At 42.3% G+C, this 21,000-nt stretch overlaps 1 protein-coding gene across 2 annotated transcripts in view; it reads left to right on the forward strand.

The window, feature by feature from the left end:
* Positions 1–19,449, forward strand: part of tub (TUB bipartite transcription factor) — a 49,011-nt gene extending 29,562 nt beyond the window's left edge. For both annotated transcript variants that reach the window (XM_034217845.1, XM_034217852.1), the window contains exons 2-12: positions 385–436; positions 8,078–8,240; positions 9,654–9,791; positions 11,843–11,995; positions 12,753–12,874; positions 13,651–13,842; positions 14,082–14,194; positions 15,659–15,773; positions 16,475–16,573; positions 16,706–16,877; positions 17,547–19,449. In XM_034217845.1, the coding sequence (XP_034073736.1) occupies positions 385–436; positions 8,078–8,240; positions 9,654–9,791; positions 11,843–11,995; positions 12,753–12,874; positions 13,651–13,842; positions 14,082–14,194; positions 15,659–15,773; positions 16,475–16,573; positions 16,706–16,877; positions 17,547–17,680 (1,453 nt within the window). In that variant the 3' untranslated portion in view covers positions 17,681–19,449. The remainder of the gene's footprint in view (positions 1–384; positions 437–8,077; positions 8,241–9,653; positions 9,792–11,842; positions 11,996–12,752; positions 12,875–13,650; positions 13,843–14,081; positions 14,195–15,658; positions 15,774–16,474; positions 16,574–16,705; positions 16,878–17,546) is intronic.
* The last annotated feature ends 1,551 nt before the right edge of the window (positions 19,450–21,000 follow it).

A 21,000-nucleotide genomic window follows, 5' to 3' on the forward strand; every position in this document is an offset into this window, starting at 1 on the left:
CTGTTAAAGACATTAGCTGATTAAAGTGTTTTGCTTGATTACTTTGTAGTCTGGCTGTATTTCAGTGTATTTAATTTTTTGTTGTTGAAGGAATTAAGATAACGTTGTTTGTGTGATAGGATTCATTTAACTGTCTATTATTAATAATGAGATGAACTCAATTAATTGTCATACCTTTTGAGGGACTTGACCTGACACAACTTGAGATTTTACTTGACTTGAGTAAAGCCACAGCTTGCTTAAGACTTGTACCAAATGTCATGAGTCACAAACTGAGAGTGTTCAACATTCGACTGCAATTTCAGAGTATGAAGTGAAATAACTAAAACAGTTTGGAAAGTGTCTTCATTATTCTTTTTTTTTGCTCTTTTCTTTTCATCTCAGCACTTTAGATGATGAGGGCACCAACCTCCGACAGCAGAAGTTGGACAGACAGGTAGGTCATTGCAGTTCATCCTATCCTCTGATAATAGAGTAACACTGAGGCAAAATCAATTATAACAGGGCAGTTCTCATTCATAACACTCCGTTCGATGTCTCACTATGGGATGCGCCTCAACGCGTATGCAAACAGAAGCATCAATCTCATTACGCCAATCCTGATTGGCTGGTGATCTTGACGTCTACGTCAGGGAATCCACCCACCCTTTAAGTAACTTGCGCTACGTCGCAGCGTCAATCAAACACCTCTTCTCGCTTCAGAGCACATCTCGAATATCAGTAGCCGGGCTAGCTTAAATGTCCACAGAATGAACCCAAGCTAACATTCGGTCGACGGGCGCTTGCCGGTTACTTTTTTTGCCTTGCAGAACAATTGAACAAATATTAATACACCAGTTAATATTGTAATCTGCCCCGCCGTTTTTCTTTCGAAATAACGGTAAGGTTTGATTTTCTTCAAACAGTAACATACCTGTTGCTAGTTTATCCCTCCGCGCCAACACCACGGCGAGCGGGGACGGACTCTTCTCTCCCTCACACCAGAGGAGACGGAGATAAGAAAGTTATTAACACACCAGTTAATATTTTTTAAAGAAAAATCTACCCCGTCGTTTTTTCCTTTCGGAATAACGATAAGGTTGGATTTGTTTTCGGTAACATACCTGTTACCTGCTAGCTTGCATATATATATTTAGAAGCAAGCTTGCAGCATTTTTATAAACAGCATTTTGTAAACGGATGAGCTACAAAAATGGCTACGTCTAATAAGAAAAGCACACCGTGGTCGGCCGAGGAGGTGACGACGTTCCTACATCTCATTGGGGATGATCAAATACAGCGGGAGCTCGACGGAACAACTCGAAATGTGAACAAAAACAAAGCCGATCGCCCCGCCTACACTGCGTTGCTAGCACAGGTCCTCAACTGTAATGGAAATGCGCCACAGCCTCGGACGGCCAGCGAGGCAGCCCGAGGCCTGAGCGATGACGCTTAGGGACGCTTAAACGGGGCTACCCCGTTGCAGTGGAAATGCGCCATAACTGTATTCAGCTCGCGTTACATTTGAAAAACAACTAATCCGAATACAGTTACTTTCGTAAACCTGAAGTGAATACATTTTGGAATACTTATTGGAATTATTGGTGGAAAAGTTTCCTCACAAAATGTATCCTAATATTCATTACCGGCAGAACTGTGTGCGCAGCAGCATCTCTGTGAGGCTCCGCCCCCGCACGCAGATGAGAGAGAGATCTCTTTTTAAATATATTGAAAGTTAGAAACGGAGATGGTTCGATAAAACGTGCAAGATAACGTTTATGTAGCATTTCTTTATTGTCGAAATGATGACATTTCATAACTGGATCAAATCAAAGTGAATGGCCTGCTGCTGCTGAAGGCATGGGGCAAATATAAGTCCTTTGCCTAATTTATAAAGTAAACCTTAGCATCTCACTAGCAGTGGCAACTGCAATCAGTTACAGCTGCCCTAAGTCTGTAGCCAAGTCTAATAACACCAGTGTACACGTTGCTGTGTCAATACAGATATGTATTTGTTAATTATTTGTCTTTACTAGTCATACACCTGGTTTATCGTAGCAAGCAGTGGAAACTCCCCTCAAGAAGCGAAAATTGCCAAGGGCGTTGCAACCCTCACTTGCCAATATTTCATCATAAATATAGCACGTTTGTTTATTTTAGCAAACCATGCTCCAAGTAAAATTGAATAGAAATTATAATGTTTAAAAAAATAGAGATCGGACCATCAGTCCTGTGTACAGATCAGTTCGATAAAGTCATGCCGAAACAGCGACATTTTACACGATAAATACGGGTTTAAATAGCAGCATTTGCCACGGAAGGCGAGTGGCAGCTACCGTAAACCTTCTCTTACTCTGGCATCTTGTGGCAACTCCCGTTGAGCAGTGGCAGATGCCTCGGCAAGTTGTGGCATCTGTGGCATATGCCGGAAGGACTTGCCACAGCTACCACAGAGTAGCGGCCTCTGTGGCATATGCCGGAAGGACTTGCCACGAAATGCGCTTGCTGTCTCTCCGGAGGATGTCCTACAGCTGGATTATATGGAGGAGGATGCCTCTGAGTTCCTCTTATCCGACTCGGATGAGCACGAAGATAACATCTTCGTTTCATCTGCCCAGGCTGCCAAGCCGGAGGCGATGTCCGCTCCCCCGGGCGAAAGCACACCAGCTTCGCCCTGCCTCAGTATGGATTTGCAGGCCGTGTGCCAACGCGCTGCATCCTGGCTGGACATCCCCTGGCCTGAAGTGGCCAAGGAGACCTCCAGATCTCGCTATGAGGGGAAGAACTTGCCCCAAGCAGCGAGGATGAAGAAGCAGCTTCTCCCAGTCTTTCCAGAGATGCTGGACGAGGTGTCGGTCTCGTGGAGAGACCGCCCTTTCAGCAACAAGGCCCCAATCCAGGGTGCCTCCTCTTTGGACTGTGTCGGCATGGAGAAGCTCGGCCTGCTCCGCATGCCGCCCATGGAACCGCTGGTGGCAGCCCACCTCCAACCGTGGCTGGCTTCGGCACCGAGCAGGAACCCCACGCTACCGGCAAAGGCAGACCGCTTCCAGTCAGCAATGACCGAACGAGCCTATAAAGCCGCAGCTTTGTCCGCCAGGGCGCTCAACGTCTCCTCGCTGCTGACCGCCTACCGGGCGGAGCTCTGTGAGGACATGACGATCAAACCTGAGCCTGCCGTGTGGGACGAAATCGCAGCGATCACGGACATTTGCCTCTGTGTGCAGCGCTGTGCAGTCCAAGCCACGGGCAAAGCACTGGGGATAATGGTGGTACAGGAGAGAGCCAGGTGGCTTACCTTGACGAACCTTCCAGACCGGGAAAAAAGAGGACGTCTTGGACATGCCTATTGTTCCCGAGGGCATATTTGGCTCCGCTCTAGCTTCGATGCAGTAGCGGTGGGAATCCAAAAAGAAGGAGGATGAGGCTCTCCAGCTTTGTCTTCCCCGAAGGATCCAGCCGCCACCTTCAACGGCCCCGCGGCAGTCCTTCGCTCAGGCTACCTCACGTCCCGTTTCAAGATCCCGAAACAGCAGAGGCCACAGCCCGCCCCGGGTCTCCAGCCCAGACACGAGGCGAAGACGAGCTGGCCAAGAAAGTCTCCGGTTCCGGCAGCAGCCGCTCAGGCACAGCCGGTCCAGACTTTCAGCCACCAAACGAGGAAGAAGAAGAGGGCGGCCTGACAGCCTCCTCTCCCCTCCTCGATAAAAGAGCTGGAAGTTCCCTGTTCTCCAGCTCCAGAGCACGTTCCAGTGTTAGATGCTCATGTGTTTCCTGGGTGCAACCATGCCCCCATCTTCCCGCCGCCTCGAGTGATGTCAGAACGTCATCCTCAAGTTCGCGCCATGAGGGAAATGAACTTAACATCAACGACAGCAAGCTCCGCTGCTCGTTTAAGTCACACAAACACATGTCATCACTATTGTCTCTTAATAAATCATTTTCCACTGTCGTTTCCAGGGTTAAAGCCAAGGGTGCAGTCAATAAAAATGAAAAGAAAAACAATAAACAGTCTGACGTCTACCCCCTTCTAAGAGTGGCTGCTACCTCTCTCAAGGCGGACGATGGACGGGGCTGTGAAGGCATCACCGCCACGCGCATGCGCAGTGTCGACCGGGGTTGTCAACCTGGGGTACCACCGTTTTCAGACACTAGAGGGCCCAGTAACACAACAAATAAAGACACAGAGGGCAGACGACAGGGATGTGACATCTCCACTCGCTTTGAGAAGTGAAAAGTGGAGGATGCTCACAGATTCTGCTTGGGTTTTCAAGACAATAACACGGGGTTACAGACTCCAATTCGCTGTCACCCCCCCTCACTTTTCGGGCATTCTGCATTCACAAGCCCGGGGAGAGTCGGCCCATATTCTGGATCAAGAGATCCTCTCGCTACTAGACAAGAAGGCTATATCGATAATACCCTCCGAACAGAGTCAGAGCGGCTTTTATTCCAAGTATTTCCTCGTTCCCAAATGGGGAGGGAACGGGATTCGGCCTATACTAGATTTGAGGGCTCTGAACAAATATCTCAAAAGATACAAATTCAGAATGCTCACTCACACATCTCTGTTGCGTCTCGTGCGCCAAAACGATTGGTTCACATCAGTCGACCTGAAAGACGCGTATTTCCACATCCCAGTATATTATCCACACAGGAAATATCTGAGGGTCTGTTACGAGTACAGAGTACTTCCCTTCGGTCTGTCTCTCAGCCCACGAGTGTTTGTACGGTGTACGGAAGCCGCGATAGCCCCGTTAAGACAACAGGGTATTCGCCTGGCAACTTATCTGGACGATTGGCTCCTTCTCGCACAGTCGGAGTAAGAGGCTATTACGCAGACGAATGTCCTCGTAAAACACCTGCTCGACCTGGGTTTCGTAATAAACACAGAAAAGAGCATGTTGTCCCCAGCCCAGACTGTACTCTTCCTGGGCCTACGCCTGAATTCGGTGCCCTTTACAGCCCGCCTGTCAGCAGAGAGAGTGAAAGCCTTCAGGGCTTGCCTCGCTCATTTCCAGCCACGCAAATATGTTCTCTTCAGATCATGTCTGCGGTTACTGGGGCTCATGGCGTCAGCCATCCTGGTGGTACGACTGGGACGCTTACACATGAGGGAGTTTCAGCGCTGGGTAGCTGCCCTCAGACTGGACCCCGTGCGTCATGGCGCGCGGAGAGTGATGGTCACTATGAAATGCGTAATGGCACTGCGCCAGTGGCTGCACCCGACTTTTCTAGTACGGGGCGTGCCTATGGGTTCTGTCCTATTGCGGCACGCAAACTGATCTTATGGAGCTGCGGACGTCTCCTCTCTCTGAGAGCGACGCACGTACCAGGAGTGATGAACCTCGGGGCAGATCTGCTGTCCAGAGGTGCACCACTATATGCAGACTGGACTCTACATCCAATAATTGTGAGTCAGCTGTGGGTGTGTTACGGCCGGGCCGCGGTGGATCTGTTCGCATCAAAAGAAAACGCTCAATGTCAGCTGTTCTTTTCAATGCGCGATTTAAACACACCGTTAGGCGTGGACGCGCTCGCGCACGTTTGGCCTCCGGTCCTTCTGTACGCGTTCCCACCCCTGGCTCTGATACCCCCGACTCTGGCCAGAGTGAGAGAACAACGGCACACACTGATCCTAATAGCTCCACACTGGCCTGCAATGTACTGGCTGGCGGAGATATATCAGCTGCTGTGCGGGCAGCCGTGGCAGCTCCCACTATGCAGGGACATGCTGTCTCAGGCGGGGGGGGGGGCGATCTTTCCCCCACACCCAGAGCGCTTGGCACTATGGGCCTGGCCCGTGAGTGGTATAACCTGACTACAGAGGGACTCCCTCAGAAGGTGATAAACACTATTCAGAGTGCAAGAGCTTCCTTCACCAGGTCCCTCTATGACTGTAAGTGGAGGGTGTTTGAGGAGTGGTGCCTTCAAAAGGGACACATCTCTTTTCAATGTCCTGTCGGGGTGATTCTATCATTTCTACAGGACCTGATTGATAAACACAGAGCTTTCTCTATGATCAAAGTGTACCTGGCTGCTATTGCTGCATGCCATGTGGGCTTTGAGGGAAAGACGGCTAGCCAACATCCTTTGGTCTGCCGTTTTATGAAAGGGGCTCGCAGGCTCCTCCCTGTTTCCAGGTCACTGGTGCCCTTATGGGACTTGGCAGTGGTTTTAGATGGGCTCACTCCATTTGAACCCCTGGAAGAAGCTGACATGAAACATCTGTCACTGAAGACAGTGTTGTTACTGGCTCTGGCATCTGCCAAGCGAGTCAGTGACATTCATGCGCTATCTGTACATCCTTCATGCACTCAGTTTGCCCCGGGGCAAACAAGAGTGTTGCTGAAGCCCAAGCCTGCCTTTGTACCTAAGGTGGTTGGCTCATGTACACCAATTGACATTGAGGCATTTCCTCCACCACTGTGTTCCTCTGAGGAACAGCGGCCAAATGTACTGTGCCCAGTCCGTGCTTTACGCACCTATATGGACAGGTCAAAAGAGTTTTGATGCAATGACCAACTGTTTGTATCCTGGGCTAACCCTCATAATGGCAAGCCCGTTACCAGGCAACGGCTCTCCCACTAGATTGTGGAAGCGATTGCTCTGGCTTATACGAGTCAGGGTTTGCAGGCACCAACGGGCCTGCGTGCTCATTCTACTCGTGGACTGGCTACATCCTGGGCTTTGTTCAAGGGTGTTTCCATCCAAGACATTTGTGCAGCAGCGAGCTGGTCCTCACCGCTCACTTTTGTCCGCTTTTACAGGCTAGATGTCTCTGCTCCAAGTGTGGCCCGCGCAGTGCTGGGCCCCGTGTTGAGACAGGGTTCTACCTGTTAAGTTCTGGTTGTTTTGGTGATTTTCGAGATAAGCATGTCTAGCAATACGGGAGTTTCAATATCCCATAGTGAGACATCGAACGGAGTGTTATGAATGAGAACTATAGGTTAATTACGTAACCCCAGTTCTCAGAGTAACATGAAGTGAGATGTCTCACCAGACGGCCCTTCTTGCTAAGGCGAAGCGAGAAGAGGTGCTTATTTTGAATGACGCTGCGACGTAGCGCAAGCTACTTAAAGGGTGGGTGGATTCCCTGACGTAGACGTCAAGATCACCAGCCAATCAGGATTGGCGTAAGGAGATTGATGCTTCTGTTTGCATACGCGTTGAGGCGCATCCCATAGTGAGACATCTCACTTCATCTTACTCTGAGAACTGGGGTTACGTAAGTAACCTATAGTTTTATCATGACACAAACTTCCACTGCTCCATCTTGAGGCCACAAATGGACAGCTTAGAATTGTTATCTGTCAGAGGAGTTCTAATGAGATGGCGTCTATAAGTCCAGTTCATAATAAGTACAACAATAAATAAAGTTAGGCAATAACCAATTGAACTAGGCATTTACAATGTTGACTTAAAATCACACACACAGCCTTATTGAGGACAGTGAAGTTGTCTTTGTCATTGTTGTTAAGTAACCTTTAATTCAAACAAAGAGAAGCTTGCTTGTAGTTTTGCCCACATGTCAAAGCCTTAATCATCAGATCCATGCCCAGGGTAACTGTGCCTATTGTTACCTCTGTCTTTGCAAAGAGAGCTTTACAGCAGATACTGTAGCGCCCTAATGCTCTGCAGCCTGAAGTCTCTACTAATAGAAACCTTCAATATTTGATGAGCTCTGGTTTGAAGATGTGCATAAAGATGACAGTTCGTCCAGATGAATTGCTATATCCAGCCTTTAGGTTAAAGTGGTTGGGGCCGTTTCTTCTTTAACATCTTCAGATTGTTGCCATGGCTTAGCAGATGTATCTGTGAATGTGGTAGTGCTTTTAAACTCAACAAAGGATAGCTTACAATAAAATATGTTATGCCTCAAAATCGATGATCACAAACAAATTTATATTGACGTATGTTGACTTTAACGTTAAATATCACCACACAAATAAACAGGTTCTTCAGTGGCACTGTGTTTTTTTTAACTTACATTGTTAACTGTTCCTTATAATGGTGAATAACATTAGCTGATTCTGAGCCTTTTCTCTCTATCCGGACATGTTTTTTTGTGTGCACCTCCGTGAACCCTCCACATCAGCGAGCGCTCCTTGAACAAAAGCAGAAGAAGAAGAGGCAGGAGCCTCTGATGGTCCAGTCTAACGTGGATGGGAGGTCTCGCACTCGTCGGACCAAACAGAGCGAGGAACAGGCCCCGCTGGTGGAGTCCTACCTCAGCAGCAACAGCAGCACCATCTACCATGGTGAGTGAAGGGAGCTTAAGAGTGAGAAAATAAAGATCAGACTGCTTGATTAGTCATTCTGTTTTCATTTACTGTACAGGATGTGTTTTTTCTAATTGTAAATGGTAAATGGACTGTACTTATATAGCGCTTTATCCAGTCTTTACGACCCCTCAAAGCGCTTTACATACTACATGTCATTCACCCATTCACACCCATTCATACAGAGCAGTACCACTTGCTCTAGGACCTACTGTAACATTCACACACATTCACACACTGTTGGCCATGCCATCGGGAGCAACTCAGGGTTAAGTATCTTGCCCAAGGATACATCGACATGTTGGCTGCACGGGCTGGGATCGAACCCACAACCTTCTGGTTGAAAGACGACCGTACTCCCTCGCAGCCACAGTCACCCTAATTGTAAATGTATACTTCAAGTAAAACAAGTGCCAAACGTATAACTATAAAATATGGTTGAATAATTATAATATTAAAATGCTGTTGCTGTTTGCAGAGCCCATGTTCAACCGATGAAACATTATGTATGTACCATGAATTGCAGGCTCGCACTGTGCTTCAAATGTATCCACTCGAGAGCAGACATTTTGTTAAGACGATTGATGAGGTCCTCTTATCTACGCACAGAGACCAGAGCAGCTATCTAATCCTCTGCTCTGAGGCCAGATTCTGGGCTTAAGGCCATGAACTGTCACATTTCCTGCTGAGAGAAAATAAAATGTATTGGCAAAATGTTACTCTGCACTATGCTGATATTTGGATGGAAAGAAAAGAAAGAAGGCAAGAAATAATAACCTTATCATTACCCTGCAACAACAGAAATACATCTCCAGACTTCCGTTTACTGTTTAGCAATACATTGCTCTGTTCAAGCAGGAAGTGCATTTATTTGACTTGGGGTGATTCTGGATTGGAGCTGCATGAATGTCTTCTTTGCAGAAGAACGTTACTCTCATGTAAAGTTTAAGCAAAAGCACATTTTAATGTAGAGTTTAAGTCTTTCTTTCTCTAAAAAATACATTGAAAAAAAAAAAAAATCTGCAATAACGTCATCTGTTATTTCAGATGTCCAAATGTTAGAGTATCACAGTGGACACAAGAACAAATATTTCATCCAGCACTTCCCATTTCAGTTATAAACTAACATCAACAAGAGACCAGTGCTGACATTGCCTTTTTTGGGTTCATCATTCATGTATTTATATGTTCATATGGTAATGTCATGCCAGGAATTCAATGGAGAACAATGATCTGTGTTAACTTTCACAAATGTCTGACCATTTTCTATTTTCCATTGAAAACTAAACTACTTTGAAATGTGCCTCAGCCTCTTTTGATTTCTCTGCTTCTCTGCCCATCTGCTCTGATAACTCTGCATCTGCTGCTGGTCATCTCCCTCGATGTGTTTAGTGCAAGAAGCTGAGCAGGAGGAGGTGAAGGTGATAGCGGACACGCAGCCGCCTCGCTCCGCCAAAAAGGGCAAAGCCTCGGCCAGCTCCACTCCACAGACGGGCAGCGACAAGAAAGAGAGGAAGGGGAAGCACAAAGGTCAGCCTACCAGCCTGCCTACTGTACCTGCCAGCCTGTTGAGGGTAGACAGAGAGAGGAATGGTAGAAAGGAGGATAATGGACAGGCATGGTCCAAGAGACACACTCACTTTAAGGAAAAAGAAGGTTCGTAAAGGTTAGGAAATATGTAAGACTATATAAAAGAGAACATTGGCAGGGCATATTTGACAGTATAAACACACCAATAGATTTTGTCTAGGACCTAGGTTATAAAGGAATTTTAAGTCATTTGAGAGTCAGTCCACTGTAGGAGAGAAAAGAGTCAATTCAATCCAGCAGCTTTAACTGCTCTTTCAGCCCTCTTTGCCTTCCTCACATATCAGATTTGTCAAGCCACATCTGGCAACACACCCTGCCAGTGTTACTGCCCTCTTAGCCACAGCGCTGGTGCCATGCGTGTCATCTGTGTCTGATGATGTATGACAGTCTGAGTGCCTTCAGCCTGCTGACAGGACAAAGTGGAGACATACATTTGTGTTTTAGATGGAGGAGAAAAAACTAAGCGTTGAAATTGTATAATCCAGCTACATTTACAGTGCTTTGATTGTTTACGTTTGCTTCTGTGATTATTAACATTCACAGTATGTTGTACACAGTATGCAGTTAATAGTTCTTACCATACAATTTAAAGAATCACTCATGACACGACAAAGTGGAGACATAAATGTGTCTTTAGATGGAGGAGAAAAAAACTGAGCATTGAAATGGTGAAATTCAGCTACATCTACAGTGCTTTGATTGTTTCCATTTGCTTCTGTGATTATTAACATTCACAGTATGTTATACACAGTATGCAGTTAATCGTTCATATATTTACCATACAATTAAAAAAAAATCACTCATGGAACAATGAAAAACCGATATATAAAACAGTCAAACTATAACAACACAAGCAACACAGAAGAGGCTCAGTTTATAATGATTGTATCCCAGAAAAAAACCAAAGAAAAAGTGAATTAGTTTCCACGGGGGTAAAAGATTAATCAGGTCAACAGCGGCAAACTCAACACTAATGGACCTGTCTCACTCCTCCTCTGTCTCACTCTCTGATTCTCTCAAGCACCAGAGCACAGTTTCTGAGAGCTATTTAACCATGCTTCTATGCAATCAGCAGAATTAATGAGTATAGGTCTTTTAATTTACTCAGAAAGAGCAATTCAAGCTGCTCCATGAATAAGATATCTAGATCTAAAATTATCTAATTATCTACTTTCTAACCTAGGGTGGTTCAACGCTATTTATTGGGATGAAAAAAAAAGGAAATCTAAATTAACATAACAAATACACACTAGTCTCCTACATGGGCACATCTTCTTGGCGAGGCTTTGTGTAATTTGAATACTGATATAAAATTAACACGTTGTTTGTTTGACTAATCTCTTATACAAAAAGGATACATTTTACAATTCGCTATGAATTTCACCAAAGAGGACATGAAAACAAAACCTTAGGAAGGTCACATTCCCACCTCTGAGGGAAAGGGAATAAAGGTCAAGGGACTACGTGAGAAACCAACTGATTAGACAAGCTAACAATTATTATAATCAACATACATGTTTGAATATACAGAGCAAATCTGCAGCAAATGTAGGTTTCTACAGAAGGAGGAACCCCATTTGAAGTATGTCATCTTCTCTACCTTCTTTATTTTATTTTTCTATTGTATAAAGAGGAACACAAACATAGAGAAGTCGTTGTTTTGAAACAGTTGTGAACTGAGCTTGAATGGAGCAGCAAGGACATCATATTCCCTCTTACACAAAGCTATTTAAATGGTAAGTACAGTTTTTGAAACAATACTTAAAACATAAGAACAGAGCACAAAACACCCACACATTCATCAAGCAGATATATGAAATTCTAATCACATTTCTTCAGGATAGTTTCGGCTACATGATGATTACAACTTTGTTTTCCTTTGCTGGGATTCATTTGGTTGTTTACTGTATGATAACATGAGACAGTGATTGTTGAGCAGTAATGTATTGTATTCTGACGGAGATTGCTCTTGTGGGATTGTGGCTCTGCAGCTATCGATGGCCTGGCTTCCCAGCAGGATGACGGTCAGATCCAGATCCTGACGGTGGGTCACCACAGCACAGACGAGAGCGAGAGCGAGCCCGTCATGAGCTGCACTCAGTCGCAGAGTAAACAGGATCTGCGCGTCACCATGCTAAAGAAAGGTACTGTCAGTGCATCTGTTTATAAACACATCCATGAGTCCACATTTAAACCCACGGCATTCTGGTACTGTTGGTCGGAGGGTGAAACACACTGAATCATGTTTGAACTTGCAACTGCAAATAGAAATGCCATTGTAAGGCCCAGTGTGTGAATGATATCACTGGTGATGCCGACATAATTTTCTGTCACAGTCATTTTTGTATGAAAACATTTGAGAGCAATGCTGTAAACTGAGAAAATGGACTGATAAATGAGCGCAGTGTAACTTCATTTACATTTCTACCAAATTAAAAGTTTTGCATTTTGATTGTGTTTAGAAAAAAGGAGTGTCAATGTTATGGACTTGATTGCCAGACAAAGAGAGTCATAAGCAGATTTGTTCTGATTTTTGAAAACTAGAAACTGAGATATCTTGTTTTTAAAGAGATTAAAATAAAACCTCACGTGGACCAGCTTGACTTTTCAGTCGCATTATTGTTAGGCATCAAATAAGTTGAATTATACCTCCTGAATGACTGGATACTCAAGTAAGAGGAAAACTGCCATGATTAAGTGTTTCTTTGCAATGGTATTGATATGCATGGAACATGCTAGTCAAATGCAGATAACAGTGAGATGAAATGGGCATGTGTTCCTGTTGTTGAGGCTTCAATTATTGCAGCAATTCCTGTTACCAAATAACTGCAAGAAACAATCAATGACGCCTCTGTGTTCCTTTTTTCTTTCTTTCTTACCGTATTCTCTTTGTCTATGAAGGTATATCCAGCAGTATGAATTTTGATGAAGAAGAGGACGACGAAGATGAAATTAGCTCCAGTTCCTCGCAGCTCAACAGCAACACGCGACCGGGCTCTGCCACAAGCAAGAAGTCATGCAAGGTAAACTGAGTTACTGGGCCTTTTTCATTTGCCTCATTGACAGGCTGGAAAAAGGAAATGTAGCTTTAACTGTGTGGCTCAGCTAGACTCCATTGAAAAAGGTTAATAGCTGAAAGTACATTAGACCATTAATTATGGCTTAATGTGAGAGAAAAAATGTGCCGTTGCCATTTGTTTCTAGCAACATGATTGGTATTTTTTTGGTAATTGTTTTGCTACAAAATACAAAATGTAAACTTGCTGTGTATGTTACAGTTTGGATGATACCGTATGCAGTTGAACATTTATTTTTGGTTGGACTTTACAAACCTGGGGTGGAGAAATGTATGCAATCAATAAACCAATACATATTTAGAAAATATATGTTCTAAGCTGATATTTTGCACATTTTTTAAGACTTGAAGTCAGCCAGCTTTGGATATGTTTGAAGTAACCCCTTTGAGGTGTGATCATGGTGATAAAGTCAGATAGACAAGTAGCTCTCCCACAAAAAACTAAGAATCATTGCAGCCTTTACACTTCAATGCGATGTACTCATGATAACCATCATTTCAGTTTGCTCCTCATTCCACTCTAATCTTTGTCTTCAGTCAACTCAATCTCCCGTCTCTACACCACCTCCTTATTTTAGATCCAGTGTGCTCATTCTCTTTCCCAGTGGACCATTTGATCTTCAGACTCGTTACTCTGTTCAAATGAAAGTGTACTTTAATGCATCACTCCTCAGTCCACCATATAACCAGGGGTCCTGCCCTGTGTGTGCTGTTACCCTACAGGAGGTTGCCTCAGCACCCACTCCCCCAGTCAATGAACCTGCCATTGATGTGGATGACCTTGAAGAGTTTTCTCTGCGACCTGCACCCCAGGGGGTCCGAGTAAAGTGCAGAATCACCAGAGACAAGAAAGGCATGGACAGAGGCATGTATCCCACCTACTACCTTCACCTGGAGAGAGAGGATGGCAAAAAGGTGAGAAGACCGAGTCAAGCAACAATGTTACTGTAAACAGCAACATACCCATCTAAAGATCTGTTGGGTAATTAACATTGTAAGCTATGCAATAATGAGCAAAATGGCTACATAGCTAATAGACATTGGATGTATATTGTCTGTCAATCGTTTTATATTTTCATGGAATTGTTTTGCATCAAAAGTTGTGTGCATTTAACTTGATTTACTAATTTGGTTCTTGGCTTGGCTGGACGCAGGTGTTCCTGTTAGCTGGCAGGAAGAGGAAAAAGAGTAAAACATCAAATTACCTAATCTCCATCGATCCCACTGATCTGTCTCGAGGTGGAGAGAGCTTCATTGGTAAACTGAGGTGAGTTATTGGCTCTGCTACATAGAGCATCTACTCCGAGAAAATGTTTTTAGACGGCTCCTTGTTTAATTGTATTCTCCCTATACCGTATATCACCCTCTCTTAATGTATATATTGTTATTAGCCCTATGAAAAAACAAAAGTAAGGTTTTACAAAAATAGCTACTAAGGAATGGATCATGAACAAATCATCTAACTGAAATTATAGTTTACATCATAAATGAACAGCACCTTAATATTATACTTTATTGTTTTAGCCTCACTAATGAAAATGTTCTGTAATTCACCACTCACTTACATTACAAAATATTTGTTTTATTAATACCTTCCTCATAAATGTGCATTAGCTGTACATCCTTTTAATGTTAAAGGCTGCAGGAGAGGCAGGAAGTGGGCAGAGATGTAATCTTTGGAGACAGCCTGAAGGCAGCGTTAGTGGCTCCATGGAAACTCCTGGGGAGTTTAATCAAATATGGCTCTGTGCAGCCTTTAATCTTCAGAGCCAGCCTCACCATTGGTCGATAAACCGCTCAAACCTTTGCAATCACAATCCCACTTGAATGATGGCGACCTAAATTTGAATGAACAGTGACCTTTCATCTATTGCTTCTCAAGTGTCCTCGAGGGGCCTGGCCTAAACGAGGTATGGACTTTAAGAGGTAAACAGTCAACTGTTTGAAGCTTTGAAAACCATCACAAAACAATACTACTTAACTACAATGCACATAATAGGGTGGCATCTAGTTGGGCAAATGGAATATATTATTCATTATTATATTTGAATTAGTGTATAATCACCTAAAACTAAGATGTGTTGGGTTTTTCTAACATCAAAATGGCTCCTTCTTATCTACATAGAGATTGGGTATTGTTTCAACAGTAGTTTAGGGAGGACAACCATCATTTGGTAATGTAAAAAAAACTCTTTGGTGTTATTATTATCACCTGAAGTCCTCCTTATCTATCACACATGCTTATAAACATGCAGTATGGTCATCTGTTGCCTGAATTTACTTGCCCTTAAAGAAGTAGTAAGGTAAAGGTCCTGAAAGATAGCATGCAGTTACAACAGCTTTGTCCTTGTTTGCAATCTGCAACTACAACACTAAATAACGCTGAATCTTACACACTGTCTCTTTAAGTTAAGGATTTAAGGTTAAAGGATCATGTTTTTTTTCAAACAGTTACGCAAATGCTATTTCAAAATATAGTACATAACATTTTCTGTTTCAAAATCGTCATAAACAAGCTGTTTTGACCTTGGGTGGGAAATCACTTAAAGGGAAAAAACCAGCAGTTTGCGGCCCTCTTTGGTGCGGTGACCTGTATGGCATTGATAATGGCTGCTCTTTTTTTAATACATTATAAATGTGCACTTAAATAAGGTTCCTCCATCATTTCAGTGGATAAGTAAGCTGGCAGCTACATCCAAAGACCTCTTCAGTCTGTTGTGTTTCTTTTCAGGTCTAACCTCATGGGCACTAAGTTCACTGTGTACGACAGCGGCCTGAACCCCATGAAGAGCACCACCAGCCTTGAAGCTAGCAACCTGCGTCAAGAGCTAGCAGCCATTTGCTATGTGAGTCAAAATGCTCATATAACCCAGCTGTACTTCGTTTTATATCTTTGAAAACAAATATAATTCAGTGTGGTTATAAATACAACAGTATCATACTTAAAAATTGGGGTTTAATGTAATGTATTTTTTTCTGATAACCTAGTTAACATCAATGTATTTAATATCAAATGACTATAGGAACCACAAGAGGACCTACTGCATGTGTATGATTGTATTTGTTTTGCCAATACTACATCCGCATGAATGTGTCTGTTGGCCTTTGAAATGCATAGTTTCATTAAGAGTCTAAGTCAGATATATCAGATAAAAACATACATTTTACAAACTGAGGAGTCAGGGCCATGCCATAATCAGGTTGAAGTCAAGTTAACATCCATGCAGGTTTAAATCTAGATGAATTTGTATAAAGGACAGTGGCCTTAACCTTGAAGGCAGAAAGAGGTAGCTTTAAATTATCCAAAATAACATAACATTTGCTTAACATAACCTTAGCTATCAGATCAACAGAGAACATAAATTATTGATATAAAACATTTTCCTTAACTTTGTAGAGATATGGCAGCGTACAGTTGTTTTTATCAGAGATTTTTATCAGAGGTTTGTGAAACTGTTTGACAATATAACCACAACAAGTTATTAAAGTATGGCAAATGTGTTGGATAAACATTCTTACAGTTCATTTTATAATCTTTTCAACCTAGGAAACCAATGTTTTAGGATTCAAAGGACCTCGCAAAATGAGTGTCATCATTCCTGGAATGAACATGGACCACGAGAGAGTGTCTATTCGCCCACGAAATGTATGTTTACCTATCTTTTTTTAAAAACAACATTTGTGCTGACCAACTCGTTCTTCTTTTATACTTGTGTAATTTATTTTATATTTATGATGTCCGTGTCCAAATCTACAGTTTTCGTATTCTTCATTTCAGGACCATGAGTCACTGCTGGCCAGGTGGCAGAACAAGAGCACAGAGAGCGTGATTGAACTTCACAACAAAACGCCTGTGTGGAACGATGACACACAATCCTATGTGCTGAACTTCCATGGCAGAGTCACTCAGGCCTCTGTCAAAAATTTCCAAATCATTCACGACAATGACCGTGAGTTACTCGCATCTAAACTTTTTAATGATTATTATTGAATATAACTAACACAAACAATTTGCTTTGTAATAGTCAAGTTGTGTTGTACAAAGGAGGCACATGGTAGGTTTTAGTACAGCACATTTTTTGTTTCTATTCATTTCTTAATCAAAGGGAGGTATAAGACCTAAAAGTGTAAATAGTGAGAGAAAGTCATGTTAACAAATAAACAGTGTAAGTGGTTATACACAACAAGGTGTCCTGGTACAAAAACGTTTGGAGGCAAAGGACGCAGCAGATGCAGTCTTTTATTTCAAGTCCTGAACTCTGAATTCATTTATTCATATTAGATTAGCTTGGGTGGCCTATGGTTAAACTGCAGCTTTCTCAAGAACCGCTCATCCAAACAACATCACACTTGGTGCTCAGCAATACACATTAAAGTGTGAAGTCTGTAGGAAAAACTTTGGTCTGCAGGCTCAAAAGCAAATATACAAACCATAGACTGTTCAGATACAGACAGAAAGAGAGACCGACAGACATACTCGTACTGTTTTAGTTGAACTGTTACATAAAATGGAATGCTTTAGGTTGCCATATAATTAACAATAGAAATAAAAGGGAGATGAGAATATAGTTTGGAAGCAGCTAATCCAAAATGTGTTTCCTGTTATGTCTCCTCTGCAGCTGACTACATTGTGATGCAGTTTGGCCGTGTGGCAGAGGATGTCTTCACCATGGACTATAACTACCCGATGTGTGCCCTGCAAGCCTTTGCCATTGCCCTCTCTAGCTTTGACAGCAAGTTAGCCTGTGAATAGATCCCAGCCTGAAGTTCAGCAGAGAGCTGCTGCTTCTGTCCTCTCAACAAGGGCTGTCAATGTATCCTCTGGGCTGGTTTGAGATCTCAAAGTCGCCCAGTATCTTGGAGGTCCTGCATATCCCAAAATGCTTTATGGGCCTCACGTTTTGTGTGTTTGTGACAGTGGGGAGGTGGATTGGACCCTGTGATGGTCTTTGTCAGTGGAAGTAAACAAGCTCAAAGAGAATCCACTTTCAAAATACAATTTGTTTTAATAATTATAGTCATTTTATACTGTATTAGAATGACAAAAAAAAACACGGTTCATTTATGTAGTAGTTAGAGAAATTTAACATTTCTTTACCTGTAAATTATAACTAACATCTACACATCTGTACGTTTTAAAGGCTGACTGGATTTTATGTAATCTGCCACACAAAAATGTCACACTCTTACTCAAGCATGAGTTCTGCTTATATACTTACTGGAGAAAAAAATTAAAATGCACGTCTCTATATTTATTTAGTTAATTATGTATTTATTACATGTTTATTTTGTTTTCTGTTGTCATTCGCAAACAACTCAGCAGTTTTGGCTCCTTGGAGCTGCAAGCACAAAGATGAGTATCCCAAGTAGGAATATTTCCACACGAACAATTAGCCACTTGAAGGTGAACAGGGCAAAGGCATGTTACAATGTGCTGTGTACCATTATACAATATTGTGTCACAGTGTACAGTATGTGAATGTATAGGATGATGGTGCACTTTACTTTGAAGTCTGTAGTGGATGAAATATAGCTGTACATACTTCATTGTGCCTTTGAAGACTTATTCCAGTGTAATGCTTTGGCCATACAATGAGCTGAGCTTGAATTGGTCTTTGCTATTCTTGCTGTCCTCAAATGCATTGGACATAATTCTCTGTAGCTACTTTGCATTCAGTTGCCTAATGCAGAGTTATTTGAGACTGATTACATAGCTGGAGTTGCAAAAATAAATGATAATAATCCAAAGTGCAAATCATTGAATGACATTTCAATGAGTTTCCAAATAAATGTTGCAAAACACATTCAGGGCCTGGAATACAATTAGACCCAAAAGGCGAAATAATTATTTACATTGTACTGTAGATACGCAGCTGTTACAACATCCAAAGCACTCAGGCTTAAGTTTGTTCTAACCTTCTGAAGTCTTCTACTTGGGAAAAAAACAACCGATTGACTTACTGCCATCAAACACCAAGTAACAGGATACATCTGCCACAGCTTCATCTCTTGCTCTTTACAGCTTTGATTCATTTTATGCTCCACTGAAGTGGAGTTTGGTAAATTCCTCTTCTGACTGGCAGTCAGTTTCTATATCTGTGGTTTATTGCTGTTCACATTTTTACTTAAAACAGAATTCCTCTTGCTCCTTATGGGGCAGTATTATTTCTCAAATATATATATAGTATTTTGTATTCTATGACTATTAAAAAAAATGCTTAATGAAGGCAAAGAACAATCTCTGATACCGCTATTGTTACTGTGGATTATGAGGAAACCTTTATCAAATGTGCTATTCTTGTACTCAATTGTGTTCTAACTATTTTACATTTCTATTTTAAAATTGTTGATACTCTTGCTGTAAAGTCTGCTTTTCATACATGTGTCCAGGAACTAAAGGTTCTTTCACTTTATGTTTTTAGTGCTCTCGTTTTATTGTACAGTAAATGGTGTAAAATGTACTGTGGTGTTATAGACACAGTCCTCTGATCATGGAAAAAATAAAACTTCAGTGAGTCAAAATATGCGTTACTTTACTTTTTAAAATCACATGTTCATTACGTTAGTTATTTACTACAGTGAACATACCCTCTCTTTTCCCCAGTAAAGTCCAGTTCCAGAAAATCTGTATCGGACACCTTGTTTTGAGCTATACTCTATATATAGTAATGCCACTTTTTACACTAATGCTGAATCAGTGTGCAAGATTTTTTTTGTTTTAAATTATTTTTTTAAAATGTTGATATACTTCATTAATCCCCGTGGGGAAATTGTTTATTTGCATTTGACCCATCCCAGTGTTAGGAGCAGTGTGCTGCCATTTTGAATGGCGCCCGGGGAGCAGTGTAGGAACGGTGCCTTGCTCAGGGACACCTCGGTAGCACTTGGTCTTGCCGGGACTTGAACTGGTGCCAAGTCCCTATCGACTTCGCCACCACCGCCCTAGATCAATTAGCCTGGTAAAATACTGTATATGTTTTACACAGAAGAGAGTTAAAAGTATAAGATGCATGAATGAAACAAATATAAAAAGAACACAGAAAAACATTAAAGTTAAAAAGCAATGCTTTCTTTATTGTGAGCCGATGATTTTTACAAATATGTGAACAATATCATTGTTTTTAACCTTACCTAAGATTTTATTTAAGGAGTGGCAGTGTTATGTGAAAGATAGATGGTTCAGTTTAACTCTAGCACTCTCTACAATACTGTTCCAACAACTGCTCATATTCAAAAGAAGATACCAAAAATGTCTTTGATAAACTGTCAATGATCTAAAAACAGCTGTAAACCCAATGTTTTAACTAAAAGGTAACATATAAAACAGTTCAAGTTACAATTTATTTCTGAAAAAAGCTGACATGTGTGTTACCAGCCCCAATGTCCACAGGGAGAAAGATGCATTGGTCAAAAGGATTTGTGAGAACACTGAGGCTGTTGAAAATGATGAGTGCTGACTGCTGATAACGTGTTTTCCTTAAGCCGGTGAATGAAAACAAATTAAACCATTTCCGGATAAACTGTCTTGAGTTAACCCCTGGCCCTTGAGCTGTGCAACCCACTGGTCATAAACAGTTGGATAAAATGCAAAGCATTGATTTATTTGCTTTTAACTATGAAAGGTGAAAATAAATAAATTAGTATATACACCGTGCTCCCATCAATAACAAGCAGCAATAGGAAAAGCAGATAATGACTTGATGTTGTCAGGACACTTGAGTGTGAGTTTGTGCTGCTGTGGCAGCTGAGAGCTGTCTCATCACACCTTTATCATCTCACTGCACTTAAATAATTACATATATATTTAATAAATCTTCATGTTCACATTTACTCTGCATATTGACAACGTTTGTTTAAATGCAAAACTGCTACCAATTTCAAACGCCTTATAAACCACAGCCTCCTCCTGCTTTGATTTACTCTGTCCATCATTCAGTGATCCTATTTCCACGAGGCTGGTTGAGGAGGGGGTATTTTCAAAGCTCCCTTGATGTTGTTTATCATGTTGCTGTGTACTCTAAGCTGATATGCCGAATTACCGCAAACAAGGAGCATCCCCAAGGGAAGAACAAT

Source organism: Gymnodraco acuticeps, unplaced genomic scaffold (genome assembly GCF_902827175.1).
Source record: "Gymnodraco acuticeps unplaced genomic scaffold, fGymAcu1.1, whole genome shotgun sequence".
Taxonomy (NCBI): Eukaryota; Metazoa; Chordata; class Actinopteri; order Perciformes; family Bathydraconidae; genus Gymnodraco; species Gymnodraco acuticeps.